Consider the following 18,944-nt stretch of genomic DNA (forward strand, 5'->3'; position numbering starts at 1 on the left):
TTGAGAAAGAAATAGTAATGGCACATATTTGATGACACACAATATAATAGACCTACAAGACACAAATGTAGTTCATGATTAACAAGATACACATTGTGAGCGAAAAAGGCTTCATTATGTATCGATTGAGAAAGAGAAATTAAAGCATTGAAGATTCAATTTTAGAATGTTAAGTATTTAGTAAGTGTTGGTCCATCTCCCAGCTTTGCTTTGGGGCCACGCCACAGTGCTTTGGAACGTATTCTTCAAGCTTACACATAAGTTCTTGGGCAGTTTGGGCAGCCACAATAATGTGACGGGCAGCTGGTGTTATGAAACCTTCATCAACAGCTTTGTCCATGAATGACAACAATGAGTTATAGTATCCATCCACGTTCAACAACCCTACCTGCAATTTCAACCATTTTTATTCACTTTTCATTGATTAGGACCCTCATTACCTCTTTTTCATTCAACTTTTCTAATATATGCTACATTCTAGTCTTTTTCTTTTTTTAAAACAAAATTTATCCTCATAAAAAATTGTTCATATAAATAAAATGAATATGCCAATTCAAATAAATACATTTTAGTGTTCGTAGCTGTTAGTGTTACGAGTGTGAGGAGTGTTGAAATTAGTCTCACATCAAAGAAAGCAAGGAAGAATAAGGAGTTAATAAGATGAGAGACCCATTAACTTGACACCTTAGATTTTTGAGTTCGATGTAGTGTCTTCTCATCTTATGTTCTCTCGCCCACAGTTGACACAAAAGTAGCATTATTTGTGTGTCTTAGATAGGATGAATAGGGTAAACACACTATATATTAATTAATTCGGTCACTTTTTGTCTACCTTCATTTTGGAATATTCAATTTGCTAAAAAAAAAAAAAATATCTGAACAATAAGAAAAAAAATTCCAATAAAAATATTATATATATATATATATATATCTTACAGGTTTATCATGAATTCCTAATTGAGCCCAGGTGATGACCTCCAACAGTTCTTCCAAGGTTCCATAACCACCTATATATATAAATATAAATCATCAACAAATCAATTAGTGGATTACTGGTTCCTAATAATATATATGAATAGATTTTTTAATAGAATTTTACAGCCACTACAAGAATCTTTCCTTTTTGGGTACCTCACAGGAATATACTCTTTATTGAAACTATAGCTACACATATAAAGTTTTGAAAAAATTATAAGTGTATCAAAAATACTGGTGTTTCAATTGTTTTAATCTTTAATTTTAATTAATATATATTATATATTTTTTTATAATTCAGATCAACGGTTAAAATAACTGGAACACTGGTATTTTTAGTACACTTAAAACTCTTCCTAAAATTTTATTATCCCTGACTCCCTAAGTAAAACATTGATTGAAAGAAGTTGACGTCTCACAAATATGGTACATATATAGGAAATAAATGAATATATGTTGGAGATGATATTAAGCTCAATGAGTTATAAAAATAAGTTGTAATTAATTTTGGTTGAATAATTTTTTTATAGTATTTTATTTTTATAATTTTAGTTAGAATGATAAAAAAAAATTTGTACATATATATAGAAAATAAATGGATAACAATATGTATTCTGCAGTACTCAGTTATTAGTTATTAGTTTTTAATTTTAAATTTTGTATTTGTTCATATGATAAATTTATTCTCTCTTTGAGTTTTCTTTTTCCACCTCAATTTTATTTTTTTTTTATTAAAATCAGATTTAGACCATAATTTCATCAATATATACTAACATACAATGAAAATTAGAAGATATAAGTAAATAAGGTTTTATTTTTAAACTAATTATGAAACTATATTTAAAACTTGATGGTATAAAAATAAAACCTGGCAAAGCAATAAATGCATCAGCTTGTCGAACCATTTCAGCCTTACGTTGGTGCATTCCCGAAACTGCCCTCACTTCTCCCACAGTCTCTCCTGTGATCTGAAACACATGATTCACTACCATTGTCCTTTTCAATAATAAATATTTTAAAACAATAAGAAATAAACCTAAATACCTCTCTCGGCATTAGAGTCTTAGGGATGACCCTACAAACAATAAGGAATAATCCTTGATTAGGTAATATTATTTTTTAGTATATATTAATGTTTCATTGACATAAATATATAAGTAAGGTTGTGTGATTCACGATGGAGAAAAAACACATCCATCTTTAATAATAATAATAATAATAATAATAATAATAATAATAATAATAATAATAATAAATTATTCTCAACTTTCATGTTACTAAGTAATATTATAAAAAAAAATTATTTATAAAAATATATATTGCTAATCTCTTTAAAGATTGAATTATAAGATATTCAGTATATAATTTATAATAAACTAAAATACTAAATTCTTATATGTAACACTAGTTTTCACTAACAAAAGATTGAGATAATTTGGTCCCTAAAATTACACTCGAGTTTCAATTTAGTCCTTAAAGTTTTAATTGCCTCAGTTTAGTCTCCAAATTTTTTAATTAACTCTGTGACGGAAACCACTGTAGAGACTAACGTGATTAAAATTTAAAAAGTTCATGGACTAAATTGAGACTGGAGTGTAACTTCAGAACCAAACCCAGTATTTTCTCCAAAAGATTATTACAAAAAGAAGAAATTAATGAATGTGATGTAGTTATTACCCTAACACGTGGCGTCCACCATCAAAGACAACTTGTGAGATGAGACCCATTAACCCTATGCTTCCTCCTCCATATACCAAGTCTATATTCCTCTCCACCTGCATTCAAATTTTATTCTCATTCTTTTTTATACTTTGGTTTCTTTTAGGCTTTGTTTGGCTTAATATATTAATTAATAAATAAGTCAAGCTCTAAGAATATAACAATTCAAGAACAAATTAAAACTACCATAGGTTTGGTATATATATGCATGGATTGAAATATTATGTAAAATTCTTCATGAACTCCCTTTATAATTTCTCATAATTGTGAGACACAAGATTGAGAAAGAAGTAGAGTTGAATCACTTTATATATACATATAACATATCATTGAAATTGAGATTAACCACTTTACAAAAAGAATTAAAAAAAAAAATTACCAATTGTTTTCCAAGTTGAATAGCAGCAATTTGGTAGCTTGGGTTCTTGCCAGGGCTTGTGCCACAGAACACACAGATACGCTTGAACCTTGTTGATGATTTCATTGGTGCTTCTTCTTGTTGATCTTCTATAATCTCCATAATAATAATGCAAAAATTAATGAATAATTTTTATGTATGTATGTATATTTCCCTATATAGCAAAGTGAAGAGTGAATTGAATTGGTATAAATGAAAGAAGGGTTGAGAGAGGGGCAGAAAAGAGAATAGATTCAATAGAATATTAACAAAACGTGTATGTTGTGCTAAGTGCTAACTCATAAGTAAGCAAATATAGTTAAATTAAGGAATAAGGACGATGCAATTAACAATCTTTTTTGAAAGCAAAAATAAATTGAAATGCCCCCAAAAAAAAAGTGAGTTAAGGGAAATGTTGGTTGGTTCCCTTAAATATATATAACATGAGAATCAGTTCCATCCTCAAAAAACACACACATGTATATAATATCTCATATCAATGTCTCCAATGTATGCATCACACATCTCAATTTATCGTCTCTCCTCTCATGACATTTTCCTCCTAGCTTAGCCCCAAGAATCTTGTTCACATTTCCATTATTTAAGAAAAACTTAAGTACAAGAGAATATATTATTTTTTTAGTACTTTTAGTTATTAGTATAGGAAAATTTTCAAGTGTACCATCATACCGGTGTTTCAGTTATTACCGTTAATCTTAATTATAAAAAATATATATAATATAGGAAAATTTTCAAGTGTACTGTCATACCGGTGTTTCAGTTATTTTTAACCGTTGATCTTAATTATAAAAAATATATATAATATATATAATTAAGATCAACGGTTAAAATCTCTGATATACCGGTATGACGGTACACTTAAAAATCTTCTTATAATAAATATAATTAAGATCAGCGATTAAAAATCATTGATACACCGGTATGACGGTACATTTGAAAATTTTCTATTAGTATAATTCTTTTAGTTTAATAATTTAATAATATATTTTTAGTTTATATTTTTAAATATTACTGGTTAATTATTAACAAAAAATAATAAATTTTGTTATTCTTCATTATGTATTATTACTAATTTAATCATTTATGTCTTATTATGAAAATAAATAGATAACTTATTATGTTATAAAATATTGGTAAATTAAAGTTTGTTAATATTATTGGATTCCATTTTAGTTCTTACTTTATTTCTTTTAGTATATTCTTTCTTTGTCCCTTGTTTAATGTATAGAAATAATTTGACCTTTTTTTTTAATGTTAACTTTTGGAGTGTTATTAGGGGCTAGTAAGCAATTTTGTCGCTTGCATGTAAATTAAGGTGGTTGTGCTCTTATTAGGTACTTCAATTTTTTGAAATATTATTTTGTATGTTGTTCTTTATAAAACCTTTTAAAGTGATTCTCCATATAAAATCAAGTCAAATCAAAATACATGAAAGTAGAGTATGTAAGGAGATTATTTCACTTTTAAAGTATTAAATTTGTCCCCATTCCCAATTTTTTCCAAAAGAGAAATTTATTTATATTATTGTTGTTAAAGTCACAAGTTACTAGGGTGTTCATAGATCGGATCTAATCCGCATATCCGCGGTATTTATCTGAATCCGATCCGAAAATTGTGGATATGGATCCGATCCGCAAGGCTTTCGGATTGGATCCGCACACTAATCGGATCGGATTGCGGATTTTGTGTTGATATTCGCATATCCGCGTATCAGCAAAAATAAAGAAATAAATAAATAAATATTTTTTTTATGTTTTATTTCAACTAATAATTATCATATATGTTGTATTATTTTAATTTATTATTTAAGAAAAGTATGTTTAATATTATTTTACGAGTAAACATATTTAAAAGAATAAAAAAATGAATTTTATTGATTTTTTTTAATAAAAATAAATTTTTAAAAATATTTTTGTGTTTGTTGGATATATCCAATATCCGATCTGATCCGATCCGCACATCGGATCGAGTCAGATCGGATCCAACATTAAAAACTACGGATATTTGATCCGATCCAATCCGATGATTTTAGTACGGATCGAATCGAAATTTTGGCCATATCCAATTCGATCCGATCCGCGTGCAGCCCTACAAGTCACAACAGTATGTGATGATGAATCGCCATATGGATAATGATTTTAAAATCATTCACCGCTCATCTTAAAAAAAAGTAATACAATACTTGATTTGGTCAAATAAATACATGAGTGACTAAACACTACTCATAAATAATATATACATTATTGAAAATTTCAAATAATTTTGCCTTGATGAGATATGAGGTTATTTTATATTTTAAGAGATTGATGAGTCGTTTCATAAAATTTGTATATAGAAAGGATTAAATTAATGTTTCTAAAATTTAGTTTTAGCTTAAAAATACAATGTTACTGTTGGGGAGACAACTTGTAAACAAAAATAAAGGGGACATAGGATCTTTGATTTTATTATAACAAGAAGTACAAATACATTTAATTGGTTGCAATGAACATGCGACAAAGTATAAACTACTTTAATTTGGAGAAATTTATGGAATCTCATATCTTCTTTTGCGGAAGAATTCTGAGGACACAACACACAAGCATACTAAAATTGTGTGTTTTTTTTTTTAGAAAAAATGACAAATAAGTCCCTAACTTTTTGTCCTGCGAACATTTTTGTCTCTAACTATTGAAAAATACTTTTAAGTTCCTAATCTTCACAAAATTTGGACGGATCAGTCATTGACAGAGGCATTTAGACGGATCAGTCCCTAACACAGGCATTTGGACGGAGGGACTGATCTATCCGAATTTTGTGAAGGTCAGGAACTTAAAAATATTTTTCAATGGTCAGGGACGAAAATGTTCGCGGTACAAAAGGTCAGGGACCTTTTCAATGGTCAGAGACGAAAATGTTTGCGGTACAAAAGGTCAGAAACTTATTCGTGCTTTTCTTTTTTTTTTAAAGAAAAAACTTGCAATATTTAATTTTCTTCTCCATTATTGCGCTTAGTTTTACCAATAAGGGAAAGACAAAGTGAGGGAATTCGAAATTTCAACAATAATTAAACCAAACATGTATCTTTCGAAATTTTTAATTATAAATAATGACATGTACCAGTATCATAAAATAATATATTTCATTATTTCATGCAAAACGCTTCATATATATATATATATATAAAGAATATAAAGAGAATGTAATACGAATATTCTATCCTTTTATTGATTTATATATATTTAATTAAAAAAAACAGTTTTATCCATTTAGCCAAATGAATAAAATTCCATAATTTCACAATTGATAATGACTTTGATTTCTTTGATTTTCTTCATTAAGTAGTTGCTTTAAGATTTATTCCAGCTGCGTAGGAAACTAGAATTTGTTTCTAAAATTAAAGTCAAAGTGTAAAAAGTGTCAAAGAGATCGATAAGAAAGAACAAATTAAGACATTTACCTAAGTTCCATGCATAGCCTTCTATATATTTGTCAAGCAGTTTTTGAAAATACTATTCCTTATATCATATAATAGTATGTACATGTACCTTTATTTATTTATTTATAACAACAAGGGCACTTTTGTTGTTAGTAAATTTTACAAAAAATAATAGTTTGAATTAGTTAGTGAGATATCAGAATAATTAATGTGCGTCTCTCATTCCTTTTTCTACCGTTTTTTTATAAAATAAATAAATAAATAGCTTACCTAATCATGTAGTATGGCAATTTAAAAAAAAAACGTGGGTGGCTGATGAGTGCCATATAGGTCTTTTTCTTTTTTTTTTTTTTTTTACCAAAATAGAGAGATTCGAACTCGCAACCTCTTAGATGAGTATGAGGAGACTATGCTATTTGAGTTATAACTCATTGGAGCCATATGGGTCTTTTTCTTTCATTAACAATAGGTAGAGTAGCTAGTAGGGTAACATAAATGTCACACATAATAATAATAATAATAATAATAATAATAATAATAATAATAATAATAGGGTTTCAAAGTTATTTATGTCCTACAACTTAATTATTCATCTCAAGAAATTCCACAACACAACTCTAACTAGGGATCAATTAATAATTAAAATATTTAAATGTTGCATATCAAAAACCACAAACTCAAATCAAATTTTTATTCTTTCCACATATTCCAGGCCAAAAAGACTGAGATTGAGAGACAAAGACTAAGAGGTAGAGATTGAAATAAATTTCAGTATTTTATTTGGTGCAAAGTGAGAGACAGAAATTGAAACAAAAATATAATTCTAATTTAATTTGCACAGAGGATAAAATTAGAATTAATTAATTGAAATGAGGGTATTTTAGGTATAAAATGTTATTAAAGTTTTAATTTTCGTCTTTAAAAATTTCAATCTCCTGTGTCCTCACTTTTTGGAGGTACTGAAATACTGAAATTTTGGGGACAGAGATAGAACTTTTATTACCAGTCTCTAAACCAATAAATATGATACTAAGTCTCAGTCTCTTAGTCTCTCAGTCTCTGTCCAAGTCTCTAAACCAACAAATATAATATTGAATCTCAGTCTCCCAATCTCTGTCCCAGTACCTCAAAACAAACGCTACCAAAAAGATGATTAATAATGTTATGATAGAAAGCAAAATATGGACCCCAACATTATACTATATGTTATGGTCCTAATAACCAACCTTATTATTGAATATCACAAAGCACTCTCACCCGTGATAAATCCCACTTTCTAAGCTCATAATGCCACATGGAAAATAATGGCATGGGTTGAACCAAACTTTGTTCTAAGATATTTATAATAATACATACATGGCATCCCAATTTCTTCATCAAGAGGCTAATAAGAGTAGATCTTCTGTTTCTAGGTTCTCTAATTAATATAATTTGTTTAATTAATTTGTTCCTTAATGCTTCCTAATCCTCAAAATGCCGGGTTTGAATCACTCTCAGTGTCTTAGTTTCAAACTCTTAGTGCTCCATCCATCCATGGCACGATCACTTTGATTATTCCTTGTTTAGTTTACTTTTCAATCAAATGACTAATTAGTGTTTAAGATAATATTCTTGAGTGCTTATTCATATTATTATAAAATAATATTGAATCTTCCACGCATCAACTCAAACTTATCCAATCCAGAACTTTCCACATAATCTTATCTAATTTGGGTGGTTCTTAACTTGTGCTTCGTTATGGGTAAGGGTGGCAATATATACCCTACTCGTAGGTACTTAACCCGATCCCACCCGCTCGGATAAGGTTGTCAATCCGATTCGCAGCGAGTAGGGTAAGATACGGGTAGGGTTCTCGTGTGGGTCGAGTAGGGTGCGGGTTGAGTTTCAACCCTACCCGACCAACCCACACTCTATATATGTTTATATTATATACTTATATAAAAATATATTTTAAGTGGATGTTGAATCAAAGACCTCTCACTAAATGCAAAAGATCCTTAGCCACTAAAAGAAAATCATTAATTAATTATTTAATATTTTTTTTTTTACATAAAAATAAGTTCTATTTTAAATTATCATCAAATTATATAATAGTATTGTTATTTTTTGTAACCCACGGGTAGGGTCGGGTATCCGCAGATTAAGAGCGGGTAGGGTTAGGGTTGGGATATTCTCAACTCGCGGGTAGGGTAGAGTTGAGTTTATATAAAAATCTCAATCCGCATGTAGGGTTAGGGTTGGATCCAAACTCTACCCTACTCTACCCATTGCCACCTCTAGCTCTTACTTGAGCTTCTATGTCATCTTTTATTTTTTATATTTTATTTTTCTTTCTTATTTATGATTTAAAAAAAAAAAACCTATTCTACCACTAGAATTTGTGATTTGTGAATTGGTAATATAATAATATTTGCAATTCAAATTATCTCTTCTTTCTATGGTATATAATAATAATCCTTATAAATAATTAGTCATCATATCCATAATATACGATATATATCCTAATCATGTATATAAACCACGCAAAAACGAGCATAAACGTGTTCTTAATTTCTTAAGCCTCGCATAATATACTGATTGCTTATAAATCTAACTTATGGAAACCATTTGACTATACAAAATTATATTGATGAGTCGGTTTGAACTTTGAACTTGAAATTGTCATATTTTAGTTAATGTATGTGGTTCATTCTACTTGAAATGGGTATATTTTATGTTGTGTTTGACTAAGTTTTATTTAAATTCTTCTTTAAGGTTAACGTGGTTTTCAGAAGAGGATCATTAGAAAAATAATTAGGCCTTGTTTGCTTGTTCGTTAATAATTTATAGAGGGAAATGGTAGTAATATATAAGATGCCTCTCTGATTTGATTATATATCGTTCCTTCAGTATGAAAAAAGATAAGGTTCACCTATATATTACTACATTAACAAAATTAAGTGTTAGTTTTACGTGATCACCATCGTGTATTTAATTAGATGACAATATAAATTTAATAATTAAATCATATATATAGTTCTTATGAAATCAATTAAAGAAAAGATACTTTTTATTTTTATTGGACCATGTTAAACAAGAAAGTAAGCATAACTCTTCATTCATGCCAAACAAAGCCTACAATTTGGGAGAAGGAAGCTAATTAATTAACCCATTTATGTGAAGAAGACATTGAGAGTGATTACTCGTTTGAAGTCTATTGGGTAAGAGAGAATTTCGAGGTTATTGAGACACAAAGGCAATTTATAATTTGTCATTATTTTTTAATGATCTTTGGCTTAAACTTTCTTGGTTATGTCCTATCAACTTTCAACCACAATGGTTTTGGCTGAAGGAAGAGTCACATGGCATTTATTACCAAATAGGCAAATACATCCCTCTTTTCTTCGGTGGAAATACCTTTCTAAGAATGATAGTTGGGTAGAAAAATTAATTTTAATGGGACTATATTCTGTTAGCGAGAGTGAATTATTGGTGATCATTAAGCGAATAATTTGAATACTTGATATATAACTTTAAAAAATTGATATTCTTTTTAAATAATAATAATAATAAATTAGAAAATCAGAATGAATGAACTTTAATTATTATGTCAACGTGAGTATTAAAAAAATATAATGTAGAAAAGATCATTGACATTTGTTATTTAGAGAAAAAAAAAAAGTAAAAGAATATTATGTATGCTCATTAGCAAGTTATTATATATTTAGCAAAAATGGAATTGAGATATTATTATTATTATTATTATTTAAAGTAGGATCTAAATTATCAATTAAAAATCACTCATTCAAATAGTCGCAATCGAGAGAGGATATCCACCTTTGACAGTTTACTTGCTTAGGTTCTTATCTTGTTATTGAGTGATTGACTGAAAAATGAAAACCAAGTTTCCTTCTTGATCCCGATATTGGAAGTGTCGGTCCGGACCAATAAGAAGCATGCAGAATTTGCATTCCATTATCCCCTCAGGGAATTTATGGCTATCCACTTTCAGTCTTTCACACATCTTCTCTTTTCACCACTTCTTGTATGCCATCATATATACAAAATACAATAGTTCTTGGGAAGACATGTCACATGCCTATCCATTATAAAACAAGTACATAATAATATACACCAAAAAGTAAAAAACACTACCTACTTTCTTTCTAGTTTTTGGTGGGTCAATGTATTTATCAGGAAAGGAAATACAAGAATAGTTGCTTCAAAATAAACAGATAATAGTGTGTAAAATAGAATTACACAATAAAATAACCTATAAATTTGAAAATGCAATCAAACCTAAGTTCAAGGGTTATAATTGACCACTATAATCTATTTGATGAAGAATTGAAGGAGCATGAGCTCAGATTAAAACAATGAATAGAAACTAATGGTACAACTCTCAAACTTTCACCTAAACTAAAGAAAAACATACGGTACAACAATATCAGATATCAACCATTTTAGAGGATTGCGATTATTGTTACCCTATAGGAAATGAATTTATCTGCGACTATAACCAGGTGGTGGCATTGGCTTCCTGTTTCCCCTTCTGTCCAAAGAAGAAAATTGATTGGCCGAATGTTGGTGCCCATAATCCCTGGGGCCATTTTCGTCATTCCTTGGAGCCCAATTCTGGTGATGTCTAGATGGTTGGTAACCTTGGCCATGATGTCGAACATCTTGATGATGACTACCAAATGCCCCTTGCGACGCATTTGGATACCTGGCATTGTGATTATTACCTGATGGTTGGTATCCATCCCTCCCACTTCCCCCACTACCGTGATTTCTTCCATAATGGTTTGATCGTGGGGGGTGTTGGTGGTTATTTCTTTCATAAGAACCAGGTGGTTGATGATGATGATTGTACATTGCCGGGGGAGGCAGCTGATATGGCTGATTATAACCATACTGTTGGGTAGGGACAGTAGCATAAGGTCGATAAGGCTGCTGGCCCTGGAGTGGAGGCATCACAGAAGGTGGCATGGCACCGTATCCTGGGTGTGATTCATAATTGTAGGGAGGCAATCTTTGGTGAGCCATTGGTGGTGCGTAAGATGGAGGTGGTCCATTAATTGGATAGCGATATCCATTGTTGCCACCTTTTGCTTGTAAGGAATTCGTTACTAATCTGTGTGCTGCATCTCCAAGCTCCCGACCAGAAATAGATCCTGGAGGGTTTCTCCTGAAACAGAACACGACTCCCGGTCAATTTAGCAACCTAGATGACAAGATCTTATACACAAACAAATGAACAATAAATAACAACTTTAACCAAACTAAATTATCGTAAGGTATACCTCCCATTATCCCCACCACCCCGTCTCCCACCAGAATCTTCATGCCATAATACTGGTTCAGGTTTCATATCCCCAAGAGTCACAGTCTGCACAATAACAATTTTATTACCACCTGTGTCAATAAGCTATGGAAAGAAAACATGTAGAAGCAGACTAAATTTAACAGACTTTGTACAGTATGGTGCACATTTATGAAGTATAAATAAAGCAGCAGCAGAACATTAAACTACCTTCTTTGGAAATTTAACTCCTGGTGGTGGTCGAGTAATGTGTTTATGCGCATCTGGGAGTCTGTATATGGCACATCTGAAAAAAGCAATTCAAAAATGTGAAAAATCAGCGCATAAATCTTCAGATCCAAGGCAAAAAACAATGTTAGTCACAATTTCGAAAAAAATAATTCTTACATGACATGGTTGTCCATAATATCTTCCATGCCTTCAACAGGAGACCTAAAGATAGGAGGGCAAGGCTCTCCACCACATAAGGATATAAAACCATTCATTCCGCCACTGCACGTATACCTAAATAACATCAGAAAATAGTCCAGGCAGAACTTAAAAATTCTCATTATGAATGCAATTTGTGGGTGGGGGGTGGGGTTGCAGAATGCATTATGAATATGAAAACTATAATGTTAATCCATTCCATCAAGACACCATTCTGCCTGCGCTCATACAAATTGAAACATATAAATGAATATAGAAATACCATGGGTACTTTGTCAAACAGTTGCTTCTTACTCCTCAGTATCAGTTACAAACTATCATTATAACACGCCCAAATCAAAACAAATATATATCCACACAGATGCAAGGATTATGTTCCCCTTGTCATGTTGCCATACATGAAAAATGCCAGGCAATGAATACTAATTCCAGCCTAGCACTTAAGAAATTATTCTAACATAAGAACATTTTATAAGCAAGGTAAGCTTTTTAATTTCATAAATCTATTTCCCAGCATCCTGTTTGATCACCAAATCATGATTGAAAACAAGATTTATAATAGTAAGGCAATATAATTTTTAATTTTTTAAAAAACTATTTAATTAAATATGAAATCTTGTAGAAAATAAAAAGCACATTATTCGTCTACAAAATTGCCAAAAGCAAGATCCACTGACCTTTCTTTGGGATTGATTTGTTCTTTGACATCAACACGCTCACTGTCGGACATGTTTCTGCATTTGTTGTCAAGTGTACTTATGCATGCAGAAAGTGGATGACAGGAATTTACGAAAAGCAAGTCAAACATGATAGCATTTCGCCTCTTCTCCTCTGGCTTTTTTTTATAATGGGGTACAAAGAAGACGAAATGAAAATCAGCATAAAACAGAAAACCAAGGGTTCACTAAAAGAATAAAAATACGTAAAAAATGAATGCAGAGCAGAGCCATACTGTTAACAAATTTTCAACTTTTGTAACTTCTGCAAGAAGACGTGCTTCATCAATAAAAGGCAACTTTGCAATACCCTACAAAAAGGGAAGATGATATTATAAATTGTTGCCATTGTGTGTGGAAAATAGCTTTTCTAGAAAAATGTAAATGAGGAACAAACCTGCCAAGAATAGCGTTTGCCATTCATGTCCACTTCAAAGTCTGACACAGCAAGAAAATTTGAGGTAAGAAAATTACACATCATGCATAAAAATTCCAAAAATTATCTTAAAAATTCAATCAATCAAAATTAAAGCCATACCAACTGGATAAAAATCAATGATTGGTGAGTCAGCTTCTGTCATAAGTTTCCTATATGGTTGAGGAAGTGCATGCGAGCTGCAAACAAGCCAAAGTTACCACCTCACTTGAAGTATCGTTTTAATTATCTTACGGGGAAAAAATGGGTAGAGGACAGACCTCGCAGCAGGGAAAACCCCAAGAAGTTGGTCAAAAGGTTTGAATGGGGTACCCAGTGAAAAGTTAATATCAAGACTCCCAAGGTCCTTGAGATCAGATGCAAACGGGGCATAATGATAAGGATAAAACCTGTTTAATATGGAAAGAGATAAACATAATTTAGATTGATAAACAAACAAGGAATACTAGAGGATATAAACTAGATAAAGGAAACATAATTAAAATAAAATCTAAAGAAGCATAAATATATAAAAAGAAAAGAAATTCTTATTATCTCCGGGGCTGTGGCTTCATTCCATCCCTTTTCACAGTCTAATGATGGACTATCTTTTATATAAAACAAATGTCAAAATTAACATTTAATTTCCAAAATTTTATAACTACAAGTCGCATGTGAGGCAGAAGAAAGACAACCAGAGTCCAGAGACAACAGATAAACATAACACTTGAGAAAACCACAAAAGGAACTTACCATTGCCAAGAACAAACACCTTCGTAATAATAGTGCATCACCCAACACAAGCCTTCAGTGTATTTCAAAACCTAAAAATAAACAGCAATAAGAAAACCTACACATCTATACGAATCAAAGTTGGCAACCGCAACAATCAAACTTGTCAACTTACAACATCTTTCCGTATCATTTCAAGTTCCTCAGGAGTTTTAGCCGAGAACTTCTCATCATAATATCTCTCTTTCCAGCCTGGTTCTCCCAATTTGATCTGTCAAACAAAGAAATATACATGAAATCTGTGCACATAAAAATCACTCATATTTCACGTCACAAATTGAATCCAAATTGAACTGCAAGAATTAATAGTTAGCAACACCAATAAAAATCACAAATATATCAATTCACCTTATCCTCTCCGGCATTTTGTGAATTGAATACATCAGATTTCTCACGAAGTACCTCCTTTAGTTTTGCTTTCAATTCGTCTTTGTTATCTTGAAACTGAAAGGTATTAAGAAAACACTACTGTTAAACAACATGCAGATAATAATAATAATAATAATAATAATAATAATAATAATAATAAGCTCATCATAAAACCCTTTAAATGATAATGGCAGTATGACAGTGCATTTTTAACTACTTGCCAGGCTCATACCCAGTCATAGGTTAGCCCATATATTAGTTCTAAAGAATGCCTCTCCTGAAGCAGGAAAACATACATCTATTTCAAGACTATTCTCAGCTTCAACAATAGCAGCAGCAACAGTTGCCCCAGAAGATAGCTTAGCAACTTTTGGGAGCGCCTCAGATGCACTCCTATGGTCTTTCCCAGATGAGCTGGGATCATGGTGCCCAGATTGTTGAAATGGTGAAGGCGTTGGAGCTGAAGCAAGACGAGAACCATGAAATCGTGAAACTGCAACTAGAGACTCTGGTTGAAATTGAGGCTGGGCATCATCTCCCCTCCTTGAATGGGCCTTATCCCGCTTAATTCTTTCTGCTTGTCGCTGATGACATAACAAATAATGAAATTATACAATGGATTCAGAACCGGGGGAAAAAAAAAACATTCAGAGCCACTTGTAAGATATCTATTTCTAACAATACATAAACTATATATATATATATATATATATATATATAGGGTTATGAGCTTCGATTTGCTGATGAGTCCCTTTATTTGTGTAAAAAATCCAAGAACATATGCAAAATAAAAAATCTGATTTATAATTTCATATCATACATCTAGACAATTCCACATTGGCAATTCTTGCATAACAAAGCCTCAGCTCTTCATTTACTTAAGACCAGATTTACGCATAATACATAAATAACATTTTTTTGGGCAGAATTTGACCATTCATCAAAGACAACTGCAAGCTAATATGGGCAGTAATGTAACATTAAATGCTGGACAGACCTGATGCAATCGAGCTCTTTTCTGGAAAATTCTATCTTCATAAGCTCCAACAGCCTGAATAAAGTGCTCCACTCTATCCAAATTTGGCTGAGTAAAGGGGGAAAATAGATTATACACAAATAGCAACACCACATAGATTTGGAATATACTTGTATGTTGTATACCAACAAAATTACCATCAAATACCTTACTTCCTTTGGTTAAATAACCACCTAGTGCATTGAACTCCTTCTTGTATACTGCTAGAAGCAAGTTAATTGCACCCTAAAGAAAAAATGAAGCAATTAGAAAAAATGGGATAACTAATACTTAAAAAGATGACGATCAATCATACAGAATGTGTAGAGAGCAAGACCAGACCAATAGTGCCATACCTCTCTAATTTCTAGTGTAGGCATATGGGGAAGGAAATCATTGCCAACAAAAAAGCACATGAAGATAAAGTCATCAACAATTCGCTCAAAATCAATCTCAAATGAAGGATTCGGAATTTTCATCTCATACTCCAGATATTCCCTCAATGTCCAAATGTTTAGAAACTACAAATAATTATACAGCACGGCAATGAGTAGAAGTTACATTGTCACATGCAATTAAAAATTCTATTGACATAAAATTGATCACAAACCCTAACCTGGTAAGACTTTTTAACCACAATAGGATCTCCTTTTTCATCAAATTCTCCGGCCTTTCTTTTTGCCTTTCCTTCACAGTCAGCAGCCATGTGACCCATCTGACCACACAGGAAACATTTGTCTTGACCGGGAGTAAATACAACCTGCAATGAAACATTATTTACAAAACCCTCAACCACTTGTGAAGTTTGATGGGAAGAGTGCAATTATGCAAGGAAAAGAAATGCATGAAGGATGATAATAACAATTCTTCATTGATAACATTATGGAACTATTTTACATGCTGATATGTTCCAATTCTGATATTCATAAGAAATAAATGTGGTAGTTACAAACCTCTCTTAGAATTGAAAAGTGCACTTCATGGGTAGCTAAAGCCAACATAATCAAATCAGCATCCTATTAGACAACAAAATGATAAGAACAAGTTAATCAAGTCATTTTCAAACGCAAAAAAGGATATAGAGTGGAAGCTAAAAAGAAATTGAATAATAAAAAATACCGAATATTGGAAGTAAGATATATACCAAACCATACAGGCAATGTCTTGTATTTGGATCATAACCTTCAAGATTCCTCTGTAACCGTATATAGGACATAATCTTATGCTCCCCCTCACCAGGAACATTTGCATCTGAAAGAATAACCTGCAGACAACAAAGATGTATATTTGATACCATGTTCACCACAACACACTATGCAGCAGCCGAACAATTTAGATACAATGTTCTTGATACCTTAATATTCTGCCAACCAGGGTCATTGTTTAACCTAAGATGAACATAGTACTGGAGCGCAATTGATAAAACAGCCATAAATTCGGTTCCAGGTGTAATGACATTTGAATCAAAAGTCTGGGACTCTTCTTTGGGAGGAAGCTTTCTGCCCTCCCTCTCAAATTCCTCTCTTAACCTAGTTTCTTCAGCAGCCTATCAACCAGAAACAGGAAAAGATGAAGAAAAAACAAAGCAGAATCATATCTGAATATCTATTCCAAATTTTCCTTTTGTTGATATCACTATCATAAAAGCCAACCACGTTATCCAGCAAAGAAGGGATGCAAGCAAACAGCCTTTCAAGGGACTATAATGTAGAATCATCACACACTTGGGGAAAAAGCATATCTTAGTTGTTACTAGAAGATAACCACAAAACCAAAACACAAATTTTCAAGAGTAGATATGTTAGAATAACACTCAAAATTAGAGTGCTGTGAGTTTCAATATTCATAAGTAACAAGATATCTGGGAGGATTCAAGCATTCAAATGCAACTGTTAAAACAGCCATGCAAGTGCTAGAAATTAACTTCTATGGAACACTAAAGCCGATAATAATTCGAAACTGTCAAAACAGCACACAGTACCAAACTAATGGGACAAAAAATTTAGCATCACATACTGCGTCAGCTGCATCTTTTGCTGCTCTGAACCGCCTAGACCGTTGCTGATTCATTTTAGCCCTCGGTGCCACACCATCTACAAGTTGAAACTCAATAAACAATCTTCACTAACAAACATAAAACAGAGAAATAGAGAAACAACGTAATCAACAACACACCAATAGCCATGTAGAGCAGCTTCCTAGGCCGGACAATCACAAACAGCCTATCAATGTAGTCAAACATGCACTGGAACACCTCATCAAATGAAGTCGGAGATGGCTGCACATTACAATAAACCAATAAATTAAAAAAAAAAAAAAAAACCACACCTCAAATCCAAATAAACTAATTGACCTACCTCTACATTTTGCACTACGTAAACTATTGCATATATATAGTACTAAATAATGTGCAAACTCCTAAAACGTTAATTATCCAACTTCAACAAAATTCAGTAAAAATAGAAAAAAGAAAGAACACAGCATGAACCAAATTAGGGTTACTGTCACATACCCTATCCTCGGGGTGAAAACAAGGGTGAATGATGCCGTTCATATCGAGGTAGAGGTTATCGTATTCAAGGTTGTTAGGGTTCTTCTTGCTCGTATCCACTGGAATCGCGATTCCGTCGATCACCACCGGTTCCTCCTCGACGGCATCGACAACCACCATCGGATACTTCTCCGCCAGCCACCGGTAAAACGCCGGAACTCCCATTCTCTTACAATTTCACCACAGAAAATTTCGAAAAATAAAAACCAAAGAAATTCTCAAACTACACTCAGTTTTTCGAATTTAAAGAGAAAAAGAAAAGACGAGAGGGAGCGAAAAGAATATGCGAAGAAGCAAAATCAGGAGATTCTTCTTCGCAGTGTGCTGCGCCCTTTCTTTTCTCTTTTTTTTTTTTTTGGTTGTTAGTTGCTATCGGCGAAGGAGGTAAATGGCGTTAAGCGTTAACCTAGTAGGATACGATACTTATTAAAGGACGGATTTGCCCTTATGGATAAAGTGAATGTACGTAGGGTGGTTTTGTCTTTTGGTTTGATAGAATGATAGTCGGTTAGGTTTTGCTCCTTTGGGTATTCTGGTCATTAGCCATGGTTTAAGAATTAAGAATGAATGAATACCCGGCAAGATATTTTTCCTATCAATCAATAAATTGGATTTATTTGTTAATTAATTTAATATCTTCTTATATCTTCTTATTTGGTGAATTTCATGTTACTTAATGATCACAACAACTTGGAATTTGAGAAAAAGATTATCACGAAATCTTTGACAATAATTAGTAATTACTAGTAACTCCATTTTAAACTAATTGTAAATTTAGATAAGATAGATAATGATATATTAAAAATTAATAGATTTAGGAGTTCC

At 31.9% G+C, this 18,944-nt stretch overlaps 2 protein-coding genes across 3 annotated transcripts; both read right to left on the reverse strand.

Moving 5' to 3' along the window:
* Window positions 1-3,723, reverse strand: LOC112758245 (cytokinin riboside 5'-monophosphate phosphoribohydrolase LOG1). The gene is made up of 6 exons (XM_025806862.3): window positions 3,074-3,723; window positions 2,653-2,750; window positions 2,020-2,050; window positions 1,844-1,943; window positions 937-1,007; window positions 1-388 (listed from the first exon to the last, which is right to left on the reverse strand). Exons 1-6 carry the CDS (start codon window positions 3,212-3,214, stop codon window positions 170-172), a joined length of 660 nt encoding a protein of 219 aa, XP_025662647.1. The 5' UTR covers window positions 3,215-3,723; the 3' UTR covers window positions 1-169.
* A 6,928-nt stretch (window positions 3,724-10,651) lies between these two features.
* On the reverse strand, window positions 10,652-18,535 carry LOC112754309 (5'-3' exoribonuclease 3). 2 transcript variants are annotated; one of them, XM_025801923.3, is made up of 23 exons: window positions 18,081-18,535; window positions 17,744-17,846; window positions 17,585-17,661; window positions 16,923-17,114; window positions 16,713-16,832; window positions 16,522-16,584; window positions 16,185-16,328; window positions 15,925-16,089; window positions 15,737-15,814; window positions 15,551-15,637; window positions 14,850-15,137; window positions 14,533-14,628; window positions 14,300-14,395; window positions 14,146-14,216; window positions 13,674-13,802; window positions 13,516-13,592; window positions 13,375-13,415; window positions 13,214-13,288; window positions 12,939-13,096; window positions 12,220-12,324; window positions 12,043-12,118; window positions 11,813-11,898; window positions 10,652-11,697 (listed from the first exon to the last, which is right to left on the reverse strand). In XM_025801923.3, the coding sequence occupies exons 1-23, from the start codon at window positions 18,282-18,284 to the stop codon at window positions 11,013-11,015; spliced, it is 3,216 nt and encodes a 1,071-aa protein (XP_025657708.1). In that variant the 5' UTR covers window positions 18,285-18,535; the 3' UTR covers window positions 10,652-11,012. The 2 variants fall into 2 exon arrangements, with proteins under 2 accessions (XP_025657708.1, XP_025657707.1); XM_025801922.3 differs by having other exon boundaries at window positions 12,220-12,336.
* Window positions 18,536-18,944: the final 409 nt, after the last annotated feature.

Source organism: Arachis hypogaea, chromosome 16 (assembly GCF_003086295.3).
Source record: "Arachis hypogaea cultivar Tifrunner chromosome 16, arahy.Tifrunner.gnm2.J5K5, whole genome shotgun sequence".
NCBI lineage: Eukaryota > Viridiplantae > Streptophyta > Magnoliopsida > Fabales > Fabaceae > Arachis > Arachis hypogaea.

Coding starts and splice junctions, on each gene's coding strand:
- LOC112758245 (XM_025806862.3), bottom strand. CDS start 3,214: ATGGAGATTATAGAAGATCAACAAGAAGAAGCACCAATGAAATCATCA. Junction 2,051..2,652: donor GGTGGACGCCACGTGTTAGG/GTAATAACTACA, acceptor TATTGTTTGTAG/GGTCATCCCTAAGACTCTAA. Junction 389..936: donor TAGGAATTCATGATAAACCT/GTAAGATATATA, acceptor TTGAAATTGCAG/GTAGGGTTGTTGAACGTGGA.
- LOC112754309 (XM_025801922.3), bottom strand. CDS start 18,284: ATGGGAGTTCCGGCGTTTTACCGGTGGCTGGCGGAGAAGTATCCGATG. Junction 15,815..15,924: donor CTACACTAGAAATTAGAGAG/GTATGGCACTAT, acceptor TTTTTTCTTTAG/GGTGCAATTAACTTGCTTCT. Junction 14,396..14,532: donor AAAATGCCGGAGAGGATAAG/GTGAATTGATAT, acceptor TTTGTTTGACAG/ATCAAATTGGGAGAACCAGG.